The sequence below is a fragment of the Hemicordylus capensis genome, chromosome 1 (genome assembly GCF_027244095.1).
Source record: "Hemicordylus capensis ecotype Gifberg chromosome 1, rHemCap1.1.pri, whole genome shotgun sequence".
NCBI classification, from domain to species: domain Eukaryota; kingdom Metazoa; phylum Chordata; class Lepidosauria; order Squamata; family Cordylidae; genus Hemicordylus; species Hemicordylus capensis.
This window is the reverse complement of record NC_069657.1, coordinates 65,207,836-65,233,942: the sequence shown is the minus strand read 5'-3', so window position 1 is coordinate 65,233,942 and position 26,107 is coordinate 65,207,836. Positions and strand designations below refer to the sequence as shown.

The following is a 26,107-nucleotide window of genomic DNA, read 5'->3' as shown; positions in this document are numbered from 1 at the left end:
TTTGTTGTGTATCTTCTGTATGATTCCAGTCAATGTAAATTAAATGAATATCTCCCCCACTCCCTGGCACATTGAGCCAGACTTCTAAAGAACTGTATGTTTTTTCAATGTTTCTGGATGAAAGATGTTATATAGAATTAAACACTGAATGAGAAGAAGAATGGGGCTATACCCAGTATGAGCAACCTGCTTCCTGATAAGGATCAGCCCATCACGCAGTGAAATATTACACTGCCTTGTACATTTAGTACCATATTGTCATCTATGCTAACTGGCTGCAACTCTTCAGGATTTCAGGTTGAGGTCTTTCCCAGACCTTCCTGGGACCTCCTGCATACAAAACATGTGCTTTGCCACTGAGCTACAGAACCTCCCTGGTCTAAAGAATTGGGGGGAAGTCCCATTAAGCATGCCAGATCCATCTGTGCACCCTCCTTAAGGTTTCTTCTGGTTCTTCTTAGAAGGAATGTCTTCAACTTCCTTTTCGTGAAGCTCTGATCATAGTCGACATAGATGACTAAGACTGCAGTCTTGCATACTGTTGGGCTCTTAAATCCCACTGTCTTCAGAGATTAATATCTTGATCCGTCCGATTCCTACACACATTACATGGAAATAATTCTCACATCAATCAATAGGATGGATGGACTTCCAAGTTCTGAGGACCAGTGCGTTAGGCTGCATTCCAAGTCACACATATATGGAGATGAATCCCATTTACATCAATGCAACATACTTCCAATAAAATACATTTTGGACAGAAAACAGATTTTATACACATATACAGAGTCTCTCTCTCTCTCTCTCTCTCTCTCTCTCTCTCTCTCTCTCTCTCTCTCTAACACACACACACACACACACACACACACACACACTTCTATCAAATTATTATGATGCTACTTCACTCCAGCAGCTAAGAACAGCCTTACATTTGTCTGTTTTCTTGCTTCCATGTTTAGACTGAGAATTCAGAGAAAGTTTTCCCAAGTTCATCAGAAGCAGTGTGTGTGTGTGTGCGTGCCTGCCTGCCTGTGTATTAAAGCTGGCATCCTTGCCATTCTCTTCTCTAGTGAATTTGTGCCAAGGAAAATAGCAGAGTGAAACTTTATGGAAGAATAACATTACAGGAAAAAAGCAGTGAATAACTTAACTGCAGAGGAAAATGAAACATATGTTTATAGGTAGTAAAAAAAGTTCCGAATCCGTATTAATTATCCCACAGAGGTAACAGGGTTGCAACAATTCTCAGTTCTGACTAACACCAGCAGATAGCAGCAAATGTGAGAGCTCCCAGACATTCGTTTTAGCTGTTGGCTTGTTTTGTTTGCAATAGTAAATGTGGTTGGGGGATTTCTCTTCCTCTCCTGCCGCCCACCCCACCATGTCTACTTGCTTACTAGTTATGGGATCAAGTTTCTTTGATCCTTCTGGAGGCAACGTAACGGGCCAGATAAACACTGAAGAGCAGGAAAGAAGAACTTGCACCTGGTCAGTGTCATGAGACGTTTAGTGAAAGGGAAAGGTTAATTCAAGGTGGTGTTTTTTTCCACGTGCATGTTTATCTGAGGACACAATCCTTCCACCAGAAGCCATTACAAAGGTGGGGCGGAAAGGCAGTAAACCACCTTTGCCTTACGGGAGGGCGGGCGGGGGGAACTTTGTACTTTCCTCGCTTCGTCTCCTAAGCAAATAACGAGGGAGAGAAAGTTGTCCCAGCAGTGAGTTGATTTCGTTTTGCCTGTTCCTAGAAAGAAGGAAAGCAGGCAACGCTGGGATCTGAAGGCGGTAATATAAAGCCCTCCCATACAAGTCAGGGGCAAACCTGTGGCTGGTGACAGAGAGGGTTTTGCTTCCCAAGGCTTTGGTTGCTTGCAACAGAGGAAACTGCCGACACTTGCTTTTATCCTTAGAAAACCCTTAAGAGTAGGAATCTGCTTGTTTCCTCCTCCTGGACAACATTCTCGGGGCACAAAATAGGCCCCTCCGTCGCTCAGGGGTAGAGAGCACCTGCTTTGCATGCAGAAGGTCCCTCCCAGGTTCAGTCCCTGGCACCTCCAGGTAGGGCTGGGAAAGACACCCACACACCCCGCGAGCCTGGACGTGGAGAGCTGCTGCCGGTCCTGAGCGAGATAGCTGGACGAATCGAATGGCCTGACTCGCGGCACAAGGCGGCTTCCTGGATGCTTGTAACCGCTGCTGTGTGCGCGGACTTCTTTGGATTCAACGGGCCTCCCCTCCCACACCTTCCAGTAAAGTCAGGGGGAGCAGGCAGCCGCAGCAGGCACCTACCCCACACCCACCCTCAGTTCTTTGGCAGCGGGGCACAAGATGAGGAGGCCGGGCTGCTTGCCTGAAACGAGGCGCACATCTATTGGGTTTGTCAGGGATCATAAGATGTGCATTGATTACTCCAAGAGCCATCGATTATCACAGAATGCTTACTGCAGCAATGGGAAAGGTTAAAAAGGAAAGCGACCTCCTGCCTATGTGACACAAAGTCATTAGGTAAATGAGGGATTCATACAGGTTAGAATCAAGGTCATGCGTAGTTTATTTGGGGCATCAAACTCAGCCTTGAGCTCGGCGACGGGGTGGGGAGGGAGAGAGGGGGACATTGGGCCCCCAAGCAGCCCAACAAAAGCAAACAAAGCGAGCGTACGTGTGCATATGTATGTATGTGTATATAGATATATAGATACACACACACACTCATACACACAGGCCACCCGCATCTGTGGAAGAAGAGAGCCGCCTCTGTCTTGCACCCGCTGACCTCTGGGTTTCCTTAGGGGTTCGGTGCAGGATGGGGTTCTTTTCTGAGGGCGGGGTATCCCCTGACCCCCCCCCCCTCCCGCTTCCATACCAGACCATTTGAAGAATTAAAGATGCAGGGGAGGCGAAGCTGAAGAGGTGCCCCTCCCACCCTTCCCTCTCGCCCACCGGATCCCAATCTGTAAGATTAAGAAGAAAAGGGTGGGGAGAGAGATATTTATGCACATATTTATCCCCTCTAATTAGAGAAATTAATCCTCTTATGGCGAAAAGGTAACGTCTGAGGCATCCCTTTGATGTTTAATAGCATCATTTGTGGCCAACATTCCAGCTGATTAAGGCATAATTGTTGTTAAATGCTTCACAAGTGGCTTGTAGTTTTCCACTGAAGGACGGCCGGGGCTTGGAGGGGCTGCCACCCAAAGAAGCGGCGTTTAGAAGGCAAAGCGAGACCACGAGGCAGCTTCCTGGCATTCGCCTTATCTTGATTCATTCATTGTCTTAACGCTCCATTTCGTTTTGTTGTTGTTACATACTACATAATACCAGGATGGGGTTTATTCCGCCCCCCACCCCACCCCACCCCCGACGTGCCATAGAGTTTAAAAGGGGGGGGAAGGGAAGAGTTTGCAAGTACCCCGCGCCTGGATGCATGCCTCCCATCCCACTCTTCAAGATGGGGTGGTTTGATCTCTTCTCTTGCCGTCTTACCTCCCGCAACACATACGAAAGCGGCGAGAAGGCTAGGAGAAGACGCCGGCCAACAACCCCAGCCAGCCCCCGCGCCCCTGCTCTCTCCTGCCGGTCCTCAGCGGGTCCGAATTGTATAGGGCTGGCTGGGTTTCTGGAAGCGCCACGCACTGCGGAACCGTCTCCTCCTTGCAGGGGGTCACAAGCCAAAGTCAACCAAGCACCCCATGGGTCCGGGGCCTTCCCTCCACCCCCACCCCTCTTTTGCACGCCTTACTACTTAATTTCCGCATGGGGAGAGGACGGGAGAGACGAATAATAAGTGGGGAGTGGGGAGAAATCTTAGACGTGGCTTATAATAATACCCTCAGTACTGTACGCTGAAGAAAGTCGGTGGTCTCAAAGCGCTTGCGATTGCCAGCCCAAACAGCCAGCCAACTCTCTGTGCAGGTGTCTCTGAAAGTAAACAGCAAAACACTTCAGCTCGCAATAAAGCCGTCTGGGGCGAAAAGCGTTCGTTTTGGTGTAGTCCGGTTTTGAGACTTTTGCGCCTCAGGAAGTTGTGTTTGGCCTGACTCTGCGACTACAAAAAAATCGTATATAAGTTAACCAAGAGCGGAGATTGTATAGAGATATGTATGTATGCATATGCATATACATATACAAAGAGAGAGAGCGCTTTTGTTGTTTGGATCGCTGTGTGCGCCAGAAATCCAAATTCAAATAATGATCTTAACTCGCCTTTATGCAGTAAGTGCCGCCGATTTCAGTGGGACTTACTCCAAAGTATGTGGGGATAAGATTTGCTTGAATATTGACACACCTCAAAGTGCAATACAGAAATCGAAATGCATTTGTTTCTTCCTTCATTTCCTTGAGGCTATTATGACCGAAGAAGCACCGATATCCCTTCACCATTTTTGCCCCGTGTAGACTTAATTCACACAGGTGTGCTTGGACTGACGCTTTTGGCTTGCACGTCCAACTTCTCCCAACCCCCAGTTTCTTCCGAAACAGTTTATTATTTAAAGATAAATTAGGCTATTCAGCCGGGATCACAATTCAGCTGGCGGGGGGGCGGAGAGTTTGAAATGTAACCGCTATGTAGCCGCCCAATCCCCAAGCCAGTTAAGCAGAAGGACTTCTGCTTCAGTCGACTTAGGCGGGTCTAAATCGCCTCTAATGCCATCACTTCGGTTTCACAGAGTTCTGAATGAGACAGAGCATCCGAAAGTAGCCATCGCGGCTTAGATCAAAATATTCCACCTTAAATGCAGTGTGAATCGGGCTGGGCTTTATTCAGGTCGGAAAGGCAAGGGCGACACGACTCCCTTGTGCAAGTTAGGCGAAAGGACCCAAGAAGAAAGGGGGGCTTGGTGGAATTGTGCAGCATCTCTGCTTCTGCAAAGGAGCCCGGAATCCTTTGATTAAACTGACAGGTCTCCCCCCCCGCCCGCCACAAGAGATGGGAAAAGGCATGTGGGAGTTGGGGGGAGAGGCAAACTGGAGGGGGGATTTTATGTAAATGAGCAACTCCGAAATGTATTACAAATCCACTGTAATAAACCTGACAGTTTTGACAGTATTGACAACATAAATATATGTTGGAACACTGCACTTTCAGACACTTAAACCGATGAAGCAATAAAAAGATTCGACTACAATATTTCAAATAATCGACATTGATGTTTTGATACATCATTTTTATACCTCCAATCGATCTCGCCCTTCTCTGTGTGACCGGTCAATTTTAACTAAAAATCCACCGCAATTATTTACGCGATTGCCAATGACGACCTAATAACTGTTTTCAATTAATTACAGCAGAAGTAAGCATTGGGAGAACTAACCGGCTGTATATATTGTGCCATAAGGCCTTCAGCAGGGAGAACAAAATATCCAGCCCATCCCTTGTATTCTCTTTGTGGTGACAGTGGGGAGAAGGGGTGGGGATCGGAAAGTCAAGATGCAGGAAAGCGACTCGGTTGCCGGCCAAATAAAAATTAGGTTGCTCCGGGCAGCTTGGTCGACTTGGTGCGTGCCAGGCACAGAAAGCAGCTCTCCAGAAATCGCGCCGCGTCCCTTTGACAGCTCTCGCTTATACGCAGGACTTTTCCTTCTCAAAGTTGAAATGGGCGACCCTATTGAGCAACTGGCTATGCACACTGGAAGAGGGCGGGGGGCATAACAGAGGATCTCCGCTGTAGTTTGCACACTCGCGAGTCTGTCAAAACTGGAGAAAACTAGTAGGGCGAAAGAGGAAAGTTAAAATTAGACAGCTCCTTCCGCAACTCGGTTAAACAGGTTTAGAACCAATATGGTCCGTGGAACAAAACAGCTTCAGTCCTAGGATTTCGCTTTAACTGGACTGTTGGGCAGATTGTTAAGAAAGAGGGATGCTGCTGTTAGGTGAAATTCACCTAAAGCCGATTCAATTTTTCCATCCTACTTAAACACGTAAAAATAAATAAATCCTAGTTTAATTCTCCTAGCAAATAAACGAAAATCAAACTACGACCTAACCCAGTATCAGATGCCTCCCAAACAACCATCCTGCTTTTCCTTCTGCCCTCCGTGCAACAGCTAGGGTACTCATCCCCAAAGAGAAGGCGAGTCTCGCTGCGCTTTGCTTTCTTTTCTCAGAGTCTACAAAACAAAGGACTGGTTCTCTATTTGCATTCAGCTTTAGGATGCGATTGCGTTTAATCGAGTAGAGTTATGCAAAACTGGGATGGAGAGTGCTGTAAAAAGGTTCCAGCCACTTAAACCCACGAGGATTCTTGCCAAGAAGCAGATGGTCCAGGGGTTTCTCCCTTCGCAGAATTCCTACAGTGAGTTTAGGATGCTTAGAAAGTCAGCCACAGAGAGCGAGAGAACAAACATATCCTTAAAGGTGGTGATGGGGGGTGCGGGGCGGGGGGACGCGGAGAAACCAAATAAAGCTTGTTCTTGATCTTCTGACTTGCTGTGATTGTGAACTCTTGATTTGGAACCCACGATAGCATCACCTTCTAAAAACGTATTTCAGTAATGCGGCCAGATCTCATTTAACTATATAAGGGGGGGGGATGCAGTGAGCAATCTTTTAGGGGCTGGGTGGAAACAGCATACGCTGAGAGTGTTGGAGTCCCGCCAGATAGCGCTAGAGGGCTGTTTATTGAATCGCTTCTTCAGTTCAGCGGGATCTTTACAGAATAAACAGGAGAGATAAAGAAAGGAGGGAGGGGGACCCACTCCACAAGTGCCATTTTAATTCCTAGAGGTGTTTGGGGAATATAATAGAGGCTTGCAAGTGAATAAAGAAACTGGAGTTCGTGTTGATTTAAAAAGAAAGGGGGAGAATAAAAGAAGGGGAGGGTGAGAGAAGTTAACAGGTAACTAAATGAACGTCCTCCTAATCCAACTTTCAAAGATCGCAATCATATAGGGAGAGGTCAAGAAAAGTTCACCATGATGGGCCAGTAGTGATTTTCTGGAGGGAAAGGCTTTTTGAAAAATAACTAATGGGTAGCTGAAAAGGAACAAGAAGAAGAAGAAACAGCGCAAAACTGACGTTCAAAGTCACACGTCTCCAGAATAAATTTAAATCTTCATACATTTCAGTGGATAATTAGTTCTCTGTTTATGAGTATACATTTGCCAGATATGAGTGGTTTTAGAAACTGGGGCGGGGTAAAAGGGAAATAGAAATATAATAAATACTGTTGCTCATGTTTTGCAGTAACCTGAAGAAAATCGCCAGATAATCCGATTCACAACCCAGTTAATCCAAGATGCATAGATTTTGGCCAAAAACAAATAATGTGTAGGTAAACCAACCCGAGTTATTCCCTTCAAATCAGAGGCATTCCTAGTTAAGTGGGTTGTGATGAAGTAACTAGTTTAACTGGACCGCGGATTGGACTGAAATAGTATTTGTAGGACTTGAGGAGGAAAACATAGACTGTTTTTGTCACAAAATAAGAATCTATGTTTCTCAGCTTCCTTATTAGTAAAGAAAATAAAACTTATAGTATAAGAAGAGTATCACAGTGAGATGTTCAAACCATTCTGAACACCCCCCCTCCAGGTAAATCTGATGCAATGATTGTGATGTATTCCGGGGACAAAATGAAAATATTTTAAATAATCTCATATTATAATAGAAAGGAAATTAGAGCAAGTTTTCTTATACAATTTGCATAATAAAAACACCTTTTCTTACCAACAAAAAAAGGTTGAATAAAGTTACAAACAAGATTACGGCTGAAGTTATTTATCCCTCCAGCGAGGCGTCGATTGTTCTAACAGATGAAGAAAGACTAAGAGGATTTAAACCACGCGAATTTAATAAAACCAGATTAACTACATGTAGTTTCCACACTGTTAGAGACCCCAAGTTAATGGGACCAGAGTGCTTATTAGAATAGATAAATAAGGGAGGAGAAAGATTTCTGGCTGACGGTCAATAGCAAGCTCTAGCATTACTATGTCTCCCACCCCACTCATACCCCCAAACCGTATTATTCTCCGTAAAACTCGCAGAGTGTACATATGAAACAGAAAAATATACTTTGGGGATTTTAAGAAATTACCTGTTGTGCAATTCCGCTGTGTAAAAAAAAGAGAGAGCACCAAAATCTAAAGGACCCTCATATTTAAACATGCCAGCCTTCAGGAAGTTTGGTTGTTGAAAACCGACCCTTGAAGTTTTAGAGAATTCTCTCCCAATTCAAGAGGCAAGGAAGCGATCTGGGAGTTTGAAGTGAATAGGTTTCAGCATCCATATTTGTTCTGGCGCACTTGTAAAATGCGATTTGGAGAGGATCTTTAGCCTACTGATTGTCTCTGTATTGTTTTTCTTGAAACGGATCTTTTGCCCTTAATGAATCCCCACACAGCTGGACAGCTCCTTCTCGGACACTGAGAACCCTAACCCCCAACTGACCCCAATTTGACACCACAAGATGAAATTTTACCGCCTGTTAAAACCATTTCCAGCCTGGGCCAAAACAGGGGCGGGGGGGGGGGGGAAGAGGAAAAAGGGGAAGCTGACTGTTGACGGAGATGCATTTCCACACCGGACACCTAATTTCTTTTTGGACTTTAGTCGCCAAAATAAAAATAAAAGCCATAGATGCTTGCTTACACTTTGCACGAGGTCAAGCCTTTCATGGGACAAGAAATGTTGGAGATCATCTAATGTGATCCCGCTGAAATCACCATTTTAAAAACGAATGCAAATACCGGTTTATTTTCAGGCTCTACATTCAGATTTGTGGCTTAAATTCTAACCACCCTGAGCATGTGTCTAACTGACCTGTGAGAGGTGGGGTGAGATAGTTCCGTCTCTTTTATAGCCTCTTCACAGACGCAAGGAGAGTATGAAACTGGCCACATTAAAACCTGACATTCTCCCAGATAACTTCAAAATCCGTGTGACATTCCAACAGCAGGGGAAAGGGGCACTACTTAATTCAGGTGGGGAGGGGGAGAGACGCCAGAAATAAAAGTAGCAGGATTTGAGATAGAAAACATTTTACTTCTTAGTTTTCAGATTTTTTTAAAAAGCTACTTCTTTGTTTTAGTCAAACTCTGAAGTTTATTTGAAGTAATACTCAACTAAAAGGTGTCATGAAAATAAATGTTATAGACACCTAGTTAGATAGGAATCAAGGAGTTATGACTGAAAGTAAATACACAAACTTTCTTCCCAATCCATCCAAGCCTTATCGTGTACATGAAAGTCTCCCATAGAACTGCGTTATTTTTAAAATCTACTTTCTCACCACTTCAAGCTATCTGAACTGAGGCACATATATCCCTTGCAGGGTTGCTCTTCTCACTACTAGAAAACAAGTTTAAAATGTGTCCTAGAAGGCGGGATTGTGTCGGCTGTATCACAACAAAGCGATTCCCAAGGAATTTAGGAAACTGACATTTTCGAGGGGGGGGGGAGCCTCAGTAAGCACCATTCATCGATGAGTAGATCTCTTTTAAAGCAATCTGTTAGAAGAGTCCAGCTGCAAAAGTAGGAAAGGATTTGCATAACCTACTGCTCTGTAGGTCTCCGGGCACCCAAAGGATTAACCAAGTATTCATTACCATGAATATCTTGAACTGCGTTACCGATTTATACGACAGAGTAGAAAATACTGCACAACAACAAACGCGTTCCCCCACCTCAAAGACGTCCTTTGCCAACGGAAGCTTCTTAAGCACTGCTTGAAAGAGATCTACATACGGAGGGCAGTTTTACTCACCTTTCCGCATAGTCCCGGGTGAGACAGCCACAGAGTATAGCGGTTGCTCTTAAGGACGGCTTTAATCTTGGAAGAGGTCCTCTAGAGGGAAAGGGAAAGAGGGGAGAGAGAGAGAAGGTGCGGCGGGGGTGGGGGGGGGGAGAGAAGGAAAAGCAGCACACTGGGGCTGGCAGGTCAGCTTCAGATGCTGCTTAAACAGAGCGCGCAAGTCAGGCTAAAAGTCTCGGCGGCGACACTTTCCCGCATCTCTCACCCTGCTGTTTGGGAACCGCGCGCAACTCTGCTGCTTGCCCAGCTGAGCGCTCTCGGAAGGCGAAGAATGCCCAGTGGCGTTTGTCAGTCTCTCTCCACGCTATCTTTCTTTATATGTGAGGGCTGATTTCCCGCAGACATCATTGTTATGATGGCTCATTTAATCAAACTGTTTAATTGCTCCGGTAATCACTATCATCATCACAGGTACTCAATCATTCATCATTTTGGAGGGCTTTATTGACCTCTGGAGCACATTCCCTTCGCCCATTAAAATCTGGCCAAATTTCTAGAGCCACCCCACCCCCCCTTTGGTGTTTTTGCCTTTCCTCCCCAACTTTCCTGCTCTGTGACCCTGCCACGAAGAACAGTATCTCCCTCCAATTCTCTCCCGAGTTAGCGGTGTAGGCCACACTCACCAGTAGATACATAATCATTGATAAAGCCTACTATTAACGGGATAGTCTGGTTTAGATTTTATGTGCAGGGAGCGTGAACGAGAGAGAGGGAGAGAAAGGAGGGGGGAGTACAAAACTGCAGCAATCAATAGTTTGACCATTGCTCCTCCCCTAAACTTCAAGCATTCCCCATGATTGATGATCTTGGGTAGCTTTGGTAATTGACTGCTCTGAGGTAAGGCATGTTTTAGTTCCAGCAAAGTGATTGGACGAGACTATATACACACCAAAATTAACGTGGTAGGTAACGTATGTGCCAGAGAGGGGGTGGGGGAGGAAAGAGCGTGAGTGAGAACGAAGGAATAGAAAGTGTGTGCGCATTCAAAAGTTCATCAGATCCTTTGGAACGGAGAAAGGGGGCACCGAGATGAGATCACTTGATCTGCTGAATAACTTTGCTGTAATTAACACAACTGTAAAAAGGCATTATCGAGGCAACACTTAAGCAAGCATAGGTTCCACAAAACACAACCCAAGCGTGCAGGATCAGAATCACAGGATTGCACCAGGCGGAGGGATTGGCCTCCAACTTAACCCGCATTCAGGAATCTACATCACAGTTGTATTATTTTAAAAGGGAGGTCGTTATTTTGTTTTACAGCTCTCTGGCCGCCTCAGCCACAACGCAAGAGCTAAAAGGATTTCCTTTTCTCATCTTCCCCCCTCCCTCCTCCCCAGACATCATACAACGTGGCTGATGGAAGCGATAACTTAATGAAGAACGATGCCAAATGGGACTGGTTTCTCTCTCCTCCTCCTGGAAAAATAATCTGAACAACAACAACAACAACAACACAAAGGTAGTGAATTTACACAGAAAAGGAAACCCACAGAGAGAGCTCTTTGAATGCAAGATTCTGGCAAGGACGGCGGACTTTGTTAAAGCAGGCTAGTTTCCGCTGGCAGATCAACTTCGCATGCCCCCTTTTAAACATTTTCAACTGCCTGAGTTCCTTCGGCTCGCATACCAGCCATTGAATCACTGCTAAAAGTAACCTCAAAAGAGAAAAACAATGCGAAGCGCTGGCTAAAGAACGCAGTTAGGCAGGAAAGGAGGTTGAAGGATAAAATAATCTAATAAAAAGCAAACCAGATCTAGGCTTCTATGGTAATTTTGTCTTCGGGCTTTTTGCAGTTCCCTCACACGCACACAGCCAGCGAGGCAGCCTCTCTTCCTCCCTCTTTCTTTCTCTCTCTCTCCCTCTCTTTTTTCCTCTTCCCGTGCCTCCCTCTTGATCCCACACTCTCCCATTCCTCTCTGAAAAGGCACGTTGATTTGCTATGGGTATGAATCTGCTGTGTGGCTCCCCCCCGCCCCCCATGTGGCGTGGAAGCAGCCCTGATTGCATACTCTGCATATCACAGGCTTTAAGCGCTCGCTCGCTCGCTCTGTGTGCTCGCTCTCTCCCCTCTCCTCTCCCTCTCCCCTCTCCCTTGTATGTGTCTCTGTTGTAGGACTGGCTATGGCCACCACTACTTCCGGGTTCCGTCATTTCATTCTCCCGCCGATCAGCGCTGCAAAACTGAGCCTCTTCTATAAGCCAGCCAGCAGCCAACCTGCCAACACTTACTGACACTCACTCATCTCAGAGGGAGAGGTGAAGAGGGAGAAAAAATACCTACCAGGGGGAGGAAAAAAAAAGAACGGAGGAAGTCCACGTTTTGCAAACTATTCCATTTTTCTTCGCATCCTACCCCACCCTCCCCCTCCCGGTACTTAAAAAAAACAACCCTATAGCTTTCCTACAAGGCAAAGCCCAAACGCGGAGTTACTGAGAGAAGAAACCGAGGTTAAAAAGATTCCTCTTTTCTTCTTCATCATCATCAGCCATCATTCATTCACTACCTTGACATTCCATGGCTTTGATTGACAGCTGGAGTGGCAAAAAGCCATGAGACACGACAGTTTGGTTACATGTGGGTTGCTGACGGGCCGATCGTAACCTTCAGTTTGGGGGCTTGACGATTTTTAATTTTTTTATTTTTATTATTATTATTATTTTTTACGTAAAGGAAGAAAAAAAGGAAAGAGACAGAGCAAAGGGGAAATAGAGAAGAGAGCGCGGAAAAACAGAAGAAATATCACAAACTCGTCGTGGTTCTTTACCTACTTTTTATTGTTATTGCTATTATCTTTATGATTATTCATGCGCATTGGAGAAGTCTATAAGTGGGTCGGAAAGAAAAGGGAAAACAGGGATACTTCTTCTTCTTAACTCAGTCACTTTTTTGTTGTTGTTGTTGCTGGACTGGGATATTAAATATAGGACACATCCAGGACTTTATTGGAGCGCAGACTGATGGCGCAAAGGGTAGGTTTAAATCTCCAACACTTACCTTACGTATAAATCCTCTCTTAAAAGGGGCCTGTCGGATTTGATCTCCTCCCTTGCTGCTGCTCATGGCGGCCACTATTTAAAACAAAACAAAACAAATAGCAGCAAAAATTATTCACCAGTTTTGTATGTGTGTGCGTGTGCGTGTATGTGTCTCTCTCTCTCCCTCTGTGTGTATGTGCGTGCGTGCGTGTGTGTGTCTCTCTCTCTATCTCTCTGTGCAATTGTTCCACGCTTCTTTCCTCTCTAGCTTTTCCCCCAACAGCGCGATTTCCCTGCTCCTCTCTAGCTGCTCAGTGGCGCGGGGTTCACAGGGGGGAAGGCTTGTCTGCTGCTGCTGCTGCCGCCGCTGTTGCTGTGGCTGTTGCTGCCGCCGCCGCCGCCGCTGCCTGGGAAATACAGCTACATTTGCTGCTTGGTTTGTCTCTGATTTTGACAAGGACAAGGGGGAATTGCTACTAAATAATGTTTCTGGTAACTTTCAGATTATTCCCCCCCCCCCCGCGCGATCTTCTCTCCCTTCCGAGTCCTACTCTCTCCCCCCCCACACACACATTTAATCTGTTTACTTGTGGGTTGGTTGGTTGTTTATGTCCTCTCTCTGCTCATTCTGAGAATATTTTCGCTTTCCTCTTTTTATCCATCCTCCGTTTCCTTTATTTTACTCTCTGTATAATTCCCACCACGACACCCCCCCCATACACACACACACACACACACACTCCTTGTCCCCTTTCTCCCTTGTTCTTTCCCCAGTTCTAGAGGCTGTACTCTTTAATTTTGATTTCAGTTTGTATTGCTTTCCTCTCTGTTGTGGCTGGTCCTGGTTTGTAGTTTTTGCTCTGTTTTGTCTTACTTGTCTGGGTGCTTTACTCTCTTCTGACTTCTGTTGTTGTGTTTTTTTTTTTTATTTCTCTCTCCCTCTTTCGCTCTTTCTCTTTCACTCTCTCTTTCCTCTCCCCCCCCCCCCGTCCTTTTTTCTTCCTCTTTTCTGGCCCATTTTCTTTTTGACAGTACGATGAGCTGCCTCATTACGGCGGGATGGACGGAGTAGGGGTACCTGCTTCCATGTACGGAGACCCTCACGCCCCCAGGCCGATCCCCCCAGTCCACCACTTGAACCATGGGCCACCACTCCATGCCAGCCAGCATTATGGAGCCCACGCCCCGCACCCCAATGTCATGCCGGCCAGCATGGGATCGGCTGTCAACGACGCCCTGAAGCGGGACAAGGATGCAATCTACGGGTAGGTACAAGGCAGGGCAAGCCAGGCGCCACGGCCCTCTCCTTGCAGCGTCTGTGTTTCAGTCGGGGAGGGCAAAGGGCTCAAAGATTCCCTCTTTTTCAAAGCAGGGGCGATTCTAGCTTAGAGGGGGTGGATCTGCTAAAGCGTGTGGTTGAGGAGTGTTTTTAAACAGTCTGCCCTTCCTCAGATCCTCACGGATTTCTAATCTGGACACATACTATTTTGTCATTATATTATATCTGCACGTTTTTTAAAAAGGGGATACAGTGTTTTAGATGGATGTAGGAAGGCCGTGAGCATTCCGGGGGAAGTACAGTAGAGAAATCCACTCAGTATACATACATATATTTCGGATGGGTGTCAATGATGACACAAGAGGAAAACTGGAAATGTATTTCATTTTCATGGAAGCAGTTAACCTTCAGGCACAACACCAATCCTAAACACACTTCCTTGGAAGCCAATGCACTCGAAACTGAAAATTTACTTAGAATGGGGAGAAAGGCTAGTTCCACAAAGCACATCTGCACGAAAGTAAGTTCTGCTACAGTCAATAGGAGCTACTTGTTTAGGACTGAGGTGACAGTTTGTAAATACCGAGTAATTCAACATATGAGCAAGGATAGGAGGTTAGTCCCCGAAAACAACTCCCATTGGGAATGGGCACAAATAAATGGGGATAAAAGGGGGTATTATTGACACCCACAGCCAAGTAAACCTAAGCACTGTGGTAGGGAGAATGTAAGTAACTCTCTTCGGTATACTTCTGTGTGGAAGGTGGCTGACTCTCTAAAGAAGGATCTAGTGGACCTTGTTTCATAACCCTTTGAGTAGAGATAAAGAAAGAAAATCGAGAAATACATATTTTTACATATAGACCATCCTCCCTCCAGCTCTTTCTCTTCTTACCCTGCTAAACTGTCAGGACAATGAGGGGAAATGATTTTTCCAAATATTTTTTCTGCCCAGCTTACTTATGACTGGGCACTTGGTGTTTTATCTCCGTGCGCTTCTTCACACTTAAGAAACTTTACTGACATTCTTCCTCCCCATCTCTTCTCTCTCCAGGATCCCCCACCCCAAACCCCCAAAACCTGGCTACTGTTAGCAGCCTCCTTTTACTAAAATATTAAGCAGTTTAAACAGTTTGCGTAAGAATAAAGTTTCCCCTTTTATTTAGGTTGTCGCTTGGGGGCAGGGAAGGGGGTTCTCCTGCTTTCCTGGTTATATCAAAAGCCGTGGAAACTTCACAGCTGAGCTTGGCTCGGTGTAATTGAGCAGGTTTGTGAGGCAGGAGGGGGGTTCAATTTTGGCGCTTAGTTTTGGGGGGGAGGTAGCGGTGTGTGTGTGTGTGTGTGTATGTTGTTGCTGCTGTTTTTCTTTCTGCTTTTGGCTTCGCTTTCCAGTGCTTCTCTCCAGCCCTTTTTTTCTTCTTTATGGGAAGTCTGAGGCGTGTAAGACATGCGTGGATGTGTGTGTGTGTGTGTGTGTGTGTGTGTGTATATATATATATACACACACACACACACACACACATTTGAAACAAACAGCAATACTTGTTGAACAGTGTTTTTCCTCTCCTCTTTTCTTCACCCCCCCCCCCCTTTTCCCTCTCCCCTTCTTCCTTTGTGTGTCATTGCCCGGCAGGCACCCGTTGTTCCCCTTGTTAGCTCTGGTCTTTGAGAAGTGCGAGCTGGCGACCTGTACTCCCCGAGAGCCTGGAGTGGCCGGCGGAGATGTCTGCTCCTCGGACTCCTTCAACGAGGACATCGCCGTCTTCGCCAAACAGGTCGAAGGCTTTTTAACCCGCCCTTTCCCCCCCTTCCCCACACGCCCTGCCCCCACTCGAGGCGCCCAAACACCTCACACCAACACCTCTAGGGCCCCCCCACCAGGCCAACATAACTTTCATGTTTCCATTGAAGTTGAGGGAGAAGTGAAGGGTGCGTGTGCTTACATAACATGGTGTGTTTGTGTGGGAAATGCCCTCGCCAAAGGGGCCTCAGCCAAACACTCTTCTCCCCACTCACCCCTTTCTTTCTCTCTCTCTCACTCCTTCCAGTGGACACTGGCAGACATTCATTGGTCACTCCTAACTAGAAAGGGGGCATTGATAAAAGGGATGGGGACATGCAATGCTAAGAGGCTTTAAGACCCCCTCAGTTAAAAAAAAAGTGGGGGGGGAGAGCCTACAATATGTTTACAGCACTCCCCTCTTTCGGGCACAGGAGTTACAATTTAAGCTGCCTTGCAACTATATTGGTGTCTTTTATTCAGTTGGACCGAGTGTGGGGGTAAAATGGCGCGCGCGGGGGGGTGTTATTAAAGGCAGTTGAAATATGCACTGATTCCTCTCCCTCACTTCATTCTTCATGTAGGTTCGGGCGGAAAAGCCACTTTTTTCGTCAAACCCCGAGTTGGACAATTTGGTAAGGATCTTCCCTCCCCGCCCATGTTGCCTTTCACCCCCTTTCTCGCTCTCTCAAAAAAGAAGGTATAACTGAAAGGGAGGGGGCGGGTGAGAAGAAGAATCACCCTAGCCAAGCTCTTCAAATAACTCCAGTCCTTAACATGGACGGAGGACAACAAACACTTGAGTCCCCCAATGCATTGCAAAGCTGGGTTTAAGTCCCAGGAGCAAAAGGGAAAGAACTCAGGAGAGAGAGGGGGAGAGCGAGAGACAGTATGTGTTTTGGAGCTGCCCACCATGACTCTTTTGCTAATGTGGCCAATTTCAATATTAAAGTGTTAGAAATCCACTTGCAAAGAGGCAAAGGCAAACCATACATCTGGAGCATTTTTACCCATCTTTTCTTCTTCTTTTTTTAAAAAAGCGGCTGTGGTGATGAGTGGATGCTTAGCTGTTTGGTTTGCTTTGCGGACTTTCAGAAACCGCTGGGGGAGAACATCTCTACAAACCACTAATCGCTGCTTCTCTTTAAAAAAAAATGATTAAAAAAATTCAAGTGCTTTAGGTTAAAGTTGATCAAAATTGCCCGAGCGTGTCCAATGAGCTAAAATCCTGGATAATGAGGGTGCGCCCTGACAATTCACCGCTCCCTGCCTGAGTTCTTTTTTTCTCCCGAATGACAACTCCTTTGCTCCCAACTTTCTTTCAGATGATCCAAGCAATACAAGTCTTAAGGTTTCACCTTTTGGAATTAGAAAAGGTAAGCGAATTCCTCCCCTCTCTGTTCTTCCTTCCCTTATCTCCCCTCTCTCGGGTTCAGAGTGGCATACCTTAAAAGTTGCCAAGGGCTTTGGGGGAAACTCAGTTGGACACTGTAACTAGTAATACAAAGCACTGGGTGACATCCGACAAAACAGACACTGCCCTCCGTCCCTCTACGCCCTCCCCCACTTCTGGAACTTCTCTATTATTTCCAATCATCCTTTCAACTAGGTCCCTATTTCCTAATCGATTTTATCCCTCTCCTTCTCCGTCTTCCAATCCCCTCGCAATTTTCCTGCTCCGGGGACAGTATTTTAAAATCAAATGCCTTCTCATTGAGTACAGCCCTGATCCTCTCATTATCTCCTAGCAAACATTAAGCTTACAGAGAGTTCCTATGGAAGGCTAAGGTGCTACAAGGAAATGATTTTACGATAATTCCACGTAGTTCCTACAGAATGTTCTGAAATGTGCGCTGTTTCAGCCTCAGTCCTTTACTTTTCGGCTGAACTGCTTGGGCTTCTAGGATTTTATTTACCTTGGTCCAATGCTTTTGATATTATCCCAAATCGGATTTTCTTCTAACTATAGAGTAGCTCAAGCTTAGTATCTCCCCCTCCCCTCCTTCTAACTTGTTGCTCAGGCAAGTCTCTAGGGAATAATATGTGCTGTAACAATTTCTCTATTGTTTCCTTGCCTTCAACTATTATGCCCCTTAATTAGAGTTACTCTTGGAATAGATCACAGTATTTATTTTGCAACTGAAAAAAAAACTCTCAAGTTGCAATCTGATATATATGCGTTCCCCTCTCTCTGTGTCTCTTTTTTAATTTTTTTCTTTTTATTTCCCTTTATTTCAACATTATATCCAGGTTCATGAGTTGTGTGATAATTTCTGCCACCGGTACATTAGCTGTTTGAAAGGCAAAATGCCTATAGATCTAGTTATTGATGAAAGAGATGGCAGCTCCAAATCTGACCACGAAGAACTCTCAGGATCATCCACAAATTTAGCCGACCATGTAAGTCCTTTTGATAATATGTGAAGGTTCTGACCTGCCACTTAGTAGACCCTTGGGTTGTTGTTACTTAAGGGTTTTCATCCCCTCCCTCCTGCATTTTGTAACTGACTGCTTTAAATCATTCTTCATTCTCACTAGGATATTTTAAAGTTATTTTTTTCCTTCAGGGGTGTGTGTGTAGTGATTTTTGTTTTTGTTTTTTGGCCTTTTCCTTTGCATTCAGTCACTTAGGATATTAACCATAACTTTCAAAGTTCACACTTTACTTGAAGAGTTGACTAATCATCTACTTGATAGGGAGCTTTTTCTGCATTGCCAATCCTGTGATGTTATGGAATAGAAAAATATACATGATATACACCAGTAAAAAGTTTGCCGATTTCTGTCTTCCCTCTTTAGATTACAAGTGCTGAGAATTATTGGCAATTGTACATTGCATTTAAAGAAAGTAATAGTCATCAGTGCTTTTTTTCCTGTTGCAACTTATTGTCAGAATATGGACTGATTGCCAAGTGCCTGAAGCATCTTCATTATAAATGGCAATAACCTTGATGAGCCAATTATTAACAATGTATTACAGAAGCTGGAGAGAATTATGATTGAGTAACCACAGGTTAGCGGTTGGTTTTAACACTTTAGTAGATGGCAAATAATTTGTTGTTACTAAATGTGCACAAGTTGATGTATGGGGCTGTAAGAGTGACTTTTCTTCAGTATACTTCAGAACATGATTCTTTTTTTAGTATATCTCAGAACAGGGCTTTTAAAATTGTTAACTTAGGTACATACACTGATACGGTTGGAAGAGGTTATGGAAGAAAATAAACTGTATAGAGCAGAAATAGGGTGAATAACTGTGGGAACAGTAGCTGACAACTTGACTCAATTACTCAACGGAAGACCCATTGCAATTAAGTAATCCTTTAGAGTAACTTCTGAGTAGTACTACTGAGTAACAATATGGATGTCAGCACACATTTTCAAGAATACAGCAAGTGGAATTTTGCATAGGTTTTAACAATAAGCTCATAAAACAAATGACATGGATTAATAATATAATAGCAGGAATATGACTTTTATAGAGGGAATCCCTATGCTATGTTCAGACATCCATAAATAGACTTTAAAGTGCTATAAAAAGTAAATAGAGTGGTGAAGGGTCAGTTTTCTGTCTGTTTGCTTTTTCCTTTGCTTTTGAAAATAGATTGCCAGTTAGTTTTAATATTTGCCTTTGTGTCACATTTCTTTATAAGACTATAACAGCAGCAGTAGTTGCAAAAAGAATAAAATGTTTAACTAAGTCTGTGTAAGTTAAAGGACATTGATTTAATTTTTTATGTTCTCCCATCTGTTAGAATCACTGCAGGCCCACATGTTAATATTTTGAATTGTATTAACTATTACTCAAGCAAGAAATATAAGCAACAAATATTTAAACTTTTCTTGTTCATCCATTATATCATTTGTAGTTAAGGTCTATAGAGCATGACAATAGTTTAAAAATATTCCTTGTATGCAGTTTTTCAGACCTTAAATCAATGTACACAAGAGTTTGTGGGGTCATTAGAAAAGAATCTTAAATGACAGGCATCCTGAAAGATCAGCATCTACCATATAAAACATTGCAAAAAGTTGCATGTGTTCCCAGAACAGTTTCATTATAAGAGTTTGTTCCATGTGTGAGTGTAGAAATGGAGCATGCTGATGTTTATATTGAGGAGATTAGATAAACTAGCCTGTTTAGGGCTCCGGCAGATGGTGAACGCTCAAGCCAATTTGAAGTGCTTCATTATAATATTTAAATTCACCCACAGTGATAGGACAGAGTTGTTGGAGAACACTTACATTTTGAAATTTTAGAATTACTATCTATATAGAAAATGTGTGGGGTTTTTTGCCTTCTTTAGCCTGCAAACAACAAATTTAAGGAAACGTGGCTATCTATCTTACACCCATTAGGGTTTACCACTTCATTGGGTATTATAATTTAAAGCCTTTTATTTCCTGGAGATTTGAGCTATAACATTTTTACTTTAGCCCCCTGCTATTTGTTTTGAAAGGAAGCAATAATTTGTGCAACAAGAACACCAACTGGGAAATTAAGAGCTGTATCATGTAGTTGCTTTTGGGGAATTGTGTCTTATTAGACATGTGTGTTAACATACCCATCCATCCAACAAAAAAATTTCAATGATTAGACATAGATATAGATCATGTAAATAGTTCCATTTGGCTGGTCTTTGTACTACGTTACTATATAGAGCAGTGGCTCATTTGTGAATGTCTACTTGAAAATTAGAATGGTTAAATGTGAAACCTATCCCATTTGATACTCAAGGTTTATTCCCCCCCCCTCATTTGCTTTGATATGCATATTTAATATATAGCCCCAGGCTAAATCTCATTTGGTGAAAGTTGGTGCAGAGTTGATGATGAACCACTATAGAAGGGCACAGACAGCATGTTGTTTTCTCTGTTTTATCTCTTGGCCCACTGTTCTGATCCATGGATCCTCTTCATACTTCTATTTGCACATGAAATACTGAGAGCATTTCAACTGATTGGCTATGAATAATGACAGCTTAAAAAGAAGTGTAATTTAATTTGTTCTGTGCCAGGGCTTTTCTTGTGGAGATGACAGTTTGTGACAGATACTTGACACCCCCAAATCCCTATACCTCTGTTCTGTATGCTTGTGTCTGTTTATGGTTATAAGACTACAGCAGTGGCGACAATGGTGGCAGAAGTACATTCAGCACTAATGTGGCAATTAGTTTTAAATTTTACCCAGCTTGAAAATATCAATAAAGCAAAGTAACTGAAGAAATGTAAGGTTGGCTAATATTTACAGCAATCCTCCTGAATGTATGATATTCAAATACTGTATATTTTCTTTATGGGGCTATACTGCTATGATATTTATATAATTTAATTTGGGAGAAGAAAAAGGCTTGGTTTCTAAAAAACCAATTGCTTTTCTAGAAAAGCCATACATTTCTGATATAGATGTTGGCAATAATTGCATACATTGGATTTTATTTTATTGTACTGTTAAATCTTATATAATACAGTAAGGGGTAAGTAGGCCAGGAACTTTGTAAATCAAATTGGTTACTGCCACTGAAAAGCTCCAACTTTTGTTATACACTGTGCTATATTTAGTAAATATAACAGCCCATAATTAGTGTTTGAATTTTTAACACCCTCATATATTTTTATTGCTCCAAGGTATTAGCTGTAGATGGGTAAAAAGTAATTACAACCATGCCCCAGCTGAACCAGACCAACTAAAAAAACTGCTCTAGCTACAGTTTAAGTTGTGTTCTCTGGAGCGACAATTTATCATGATCTTATGTACGCATATATAGTGCAATTTGCATTCCCGATATCTCAGCTTGCATTTGGGTTCACCATAACTCATATTTTAAATTTATTTTGCAAACTTTACTATTTTGGTTATTTTAAGAGTGAGTAATAGCTTAGAATAGTATACAGTACAGTCACAATCTACCCAGAGTTGTGTATATACAGAAATTCCACTGATTTTAAGGGATCTTATGCACATGTAACTGCAAGCAGGACTGCAGCCTATTTATGTATAGTTTTTCTTAACAGTTTTGAGAAAAAGCATACCAATCTTTCCCAGGTCTATATATCTCATTTCAAGCTGAGTTCTTTCTTCACAGAGGTCAAAACTGACTAGTCCGTCAAGGACACAGATTAGCAAGGCTTCATCCTGCTTGAGCTGTACCTGAATATGTCAGTGGGATAAATATTAATTAAAACATGGGAAATATTAATGGCCATAGTTCGCATATATTTCTATACAATAATATGTAGAATTCATGTAGCACCTTAGAAAAGGTGCTTAGAAAGTGACTGCTTATTGCGCGCGTGCGCTCTCTCTCTCTACACACACACACACACACACACACACACACACACACTCCCTTAATATTCCCTATACTCAACCTAAAAAACATAGATGATACTATCCCAGTATTATATATGGAGGCCTGAGGGTGAGAGACAATGCTTTCTAAGACCACCCAATGAGTTCCTGTCTAACTGGATGTTAGTTCACACATTACAGCTTTTTAAGGTATACCTGTTTAAGTATAGACACAAAAATCTAAAGTGTGAATGCAACAAATGAATGTTTCCAAACATTTGTATCATACATTTGTCAGAGTTGGCTGTGGTTCCCGTTATGTGTGAGTAGAGTTTGTTGCTCTGTGATGTGTGAAACTGCCTTCATATCTGAACCAGGGAGTTCTCAATTCATTACTCACACTCTTAGTCACTAGGCTATGTTAGCTGTAGAAAGAGAAAAATACTTATGTGCACTTTAAAAAAACCACACTCTAACAATAGTTTGATGCCATACTGACATGAGAGATGTTATCTGTTTTCAGGTAAAGTATTTTTGGTATATTTGAATTTGCTTCTCCAGACATGGAAATACTGCACAATTCTCTAACGTTCTCTAAATAGGGCTATAGCAACGTAAAGAAATTACATAGGGCCACATACTTTGCACTAATTGCTCAGTTCTGTCTTTTGCCAAGATTATTTTGTTAACTAACACATGACCAGCAAATTATTCTAAAAGTCTTTATTCTCACTGGGCCACAAATTGTGTGGAATTTTAAATTTGTCAGGAATGCAAGATTAGGCCAAAAAACGTTCTGTTAGGCTGAGGACTGAGGCCGAGTCCACACATGCAACTATATCCACATGTGTGGACTCTGCTGTGTGTAGCAGGCAGTTTATGTGAAGCAGCTGCCATGGTTTCAGTGATATTTACCATACCTTTACAAACCGTTGGGAAGAAGTGTGTGTGGGGGGGTTACTTTAATGTAATATCTATTTCAGAAGGGCTGCTAAAGAGTAGGTGGTTCTAGGAGTATGACTATGTTATTTCCTAGTGGCCATACTGTGTAAAATATCAATAAAGAAAGCAATCTGCCATCATAGTACTAGTGACAGTATGTCACTAAATTCCATAGTTTGGGTTTGAGGTTTGTAAAGTTATAAGCATTAGCACATGTTTTTCCAGCGTTTTTTTTCCCCCTACTAAGGAAAAACATATTTTGATAGCTGACACCTTTTCTGATGATTTTTGTATGCATGTCATTATTTTAATTTTTCTAAAAGTCACTGTGCTCATTATATTTGAGAGAACAATGCTGTTAAATTCTGACTCCAGCGTTATACATTGGAAGTTAGTTACTAACCTAAACATAGTCAGGATTTCCTCTGTAGAGTTTAAATTGTGTCTTTTGAGAAAGTATTATCATTTTAACCTAAAGTAAAACAAGCACTATCTGCTTTTAATTTCTGCTTTTGCTTAGGGTGCTGTTTTGTTTGGGTTTTTTTGGCTTGTACCTTTTAATGGTGTTGAACATCGCTCCCTAGTATTTTAAATACTCTTTGAAAAACTGTATGATAGTTAAAGAGGCATAGAACCTGCCCAAGAAAAGATTGTTGAATAAAGATAAAAAGAAAAATCTTTACTAAATTAGCTACCTTTCAGAGTTTATTTGAATGCCAACTAGTGGTTTACACATTAGATTAAAAGTTTAGATGGAAGGAATATAAAAAAGTACAAGAGATATATACATTTTTAAAGATAACTAACATGTTCAGAGGTCAAATGCTTATAAAAATGTTACTTCAGTTGGAAATCTATATAACAAATCAAAATTATTTAATAATATTTAAGCATGTGAAATGGGAGGAGTGTCAAAATAAACATTCCTCTTCACAAAAAAATCTCATTTTTGTACAAAATGCTTCATTTTTAATTGAATAATGAAATACAGTTTTCGGTATAAACATGTTATCACAGTGTATATTTTTGAAAAAATAAAAAGCTAACACCAGCGCTTAGAGAGCCACTTATGTACATACACACACACACACACACACACACACACCCAATTAGACTATTTTTATATAGTACCTAATTATATACATAACACTAAATTTGGAATATAAAACTCCGTTTACTTACTGATGTTACTTTATATACATTACCATTCACCGGAGACAGCTCTACAATTAAACTTCTATATTATTGAACTTCTAATCCAACTATACTGAATTACTTTATTCTGTAGTCTGAGTATAGATTATGTTCTCTTCTGGTACAATATTGTGTCTTGTAATATGCTGGTATATAGGACCAAATTTTGAGTGCCATAGTAACATGGGTAGTTTATCTGGTTTCCACAATAGTACTTGGATGACTTAAGACCTTATCTACTTTATGGCTATGCCACAGATGAGATGAGATGGAATGAGATGGATTTGGTCTATAGCCATCATGCCATGCCAAATTTTCCATGCTCACATATGTGAAACTGATTTATAAGAACTACCTTCAATCCAGTGCACAAGATGTATTATACATCTTCTTAATAGGAATCAAGAGGTGGAAGTTCCATTCTTTCTTTGAAACAGAATGTTTTATGTATTCACTGGATGTGTTTCTCAGTCTTATATACATTTGAAGTGGCCATCAAAATCAATGGGTTATATTTTCTTAATTGTATTCACCTGTGTGTCACTAAAGAGCATATATATTGTCATTTTGATCTTTCATCTGTTGTATTTGTGAAATACAAATAACGTTATCGCGGAAAATTGAGTTGTACCACTGTAAAAACAGTGTGAGATCAGAATCAGTCCCAGAGGGGTTCCTTGCATAATTAAAGTGATTTGGCCCAGTGGAAGTTTGGGTTGCATAAGGAATGCACAGTTAATCCATTTGTATCTCTGTAATCTGTCATTTACACAGAAGTTCGAGGCTTGTTAAACTGCTATGCTTGGCACAGTACAAGATGAGTGACCAGTACTCAAGCATATAAACAATCACATCTTGTGTGGAATTTTAACAAATTGTTGTTCTGCAGCAGCTATAACTTGTAAGGAGTTTTTAAAAAATAAAATAAAAATCCAAAATACTGTAGTAGGTAAAAGTGCTTAAAATTTCCAATAGATTTGTAGCAGCAACAAAACAGTAACACAGCAGATTTGTTTCATATACCTAGAGACTCCTGTCCTTTCCATGCTTTCCTCTAGATTTAGCAAAATTCAATGATGGTGCTAAATCAATTTTTTTTAACTTTCAAGGGAAAAAACACTGGCAAAATTGTGTTTCTATAGAAGGCTGTGTGCATAAATGAGAAACAGTGGATAGCTGCAGAGTGATCTCCTGTGGCCCTGCTAGTACAAGCCTTCCCCATATTGTCTCCTGCTTTTATATTAATTACAACTTGCATTATCAGCTGTGAGTCTGTAGCCCAGCAAATAGAAAATACTGCCCCTGGAGACCTAGCTTCTTGTATCTATTTTCCATCTCCTTCTATTGTGTGCCACTCAGTATTCACTGCTTTTCTCCTGGTAACACTGCTCTTTAACACAATTAGGTAAGAGCAAGAAGAGCGCCATATTTGACTCCCAATTATTAAAACTACTGGGAATAGATACACGTGCACTCTGCTTTCCATGGTACATAACAGTTTAGTTCATGATTATGTGGCATCTTCATATATTGTAGAGTTTGTGTTCCTACTAACTGGGCAAGAAGGCACCTTTTAAAGTTGTGGCAACTGTCCCTATTCTGCCCAGCATAGCATTTCTCTAGAGGCTGCTGGTGTCTCCTTTTGTGTTTTGTTTTTTTCAATTGCAAGTCCTTCTGGGACAAGGAACAATTCTCTATTTTCTTTTGCTTTGTAAACCACTTTGAGAACTTTCTGTTGAGAGGCAGAATACGACTATGACTACTACTACGACTACGACTACTACTAATAATAAATGTGATAGTAGCTGTTAATAAATCACTTATGCTTGTCTAATTAGTGCATTGTTTTGTTCTTACCCTCTCCCATTTCTAGGGCTTGGGATGGGTA

At 42.4% G+C, this 26,107-nt stretch overlaps 1 protein-coding gene across 12 annotated transcripts in view; it reads left to right on the top strand.

Annotated features, from left to right (window-relative positions):
- The first annotated feature begins 11,959 nt into the window (after positions 1–11,959).
- The window catches only part of MEIS2 (Meis homeobox 2), a 360,641-nt gene continuing 346,493 nt past the window's right edge, over positions 11,960–26,107 (top strand). For 3 of the 12 annotated variants that reach the window (XM_053285746.1, XM_053285664.1, XM_053286221.1), the window contains exons 1-6: positions 11,970–12,726; positions 13,765–13,997; positions 15,645–15,786; positions 16,376–16,426; positions 17,117–17,167; positions 18,042–18,191. In XM_053285746.1, the coding sequence (XP_053141721.1) occupies positions 12,715–12,726; positions 13,765–13,997; positions 15,645–15,786; positions 16,376–16,426; positions 17,117–17,167; positions 18,042–18,191 (639 nt within the window). In that variant the 5' untranslated portion in view covers positions 11,970–12,714. Of the gene's footprint in view, positions 12,727–13,000; positions 13,225–13,764; positions 13,998–15,644; positions 15,787–16,375; positions 16,427–17,116; positions 17,168–18,041; positions 18,192–26,107 lie in introns of all 12 variants that reach the window. The other 9 variants (XM_053285971.1, XM_053285506.1, XM_053286146.1 and 6 more) reach the window with 9 other exon arrangements.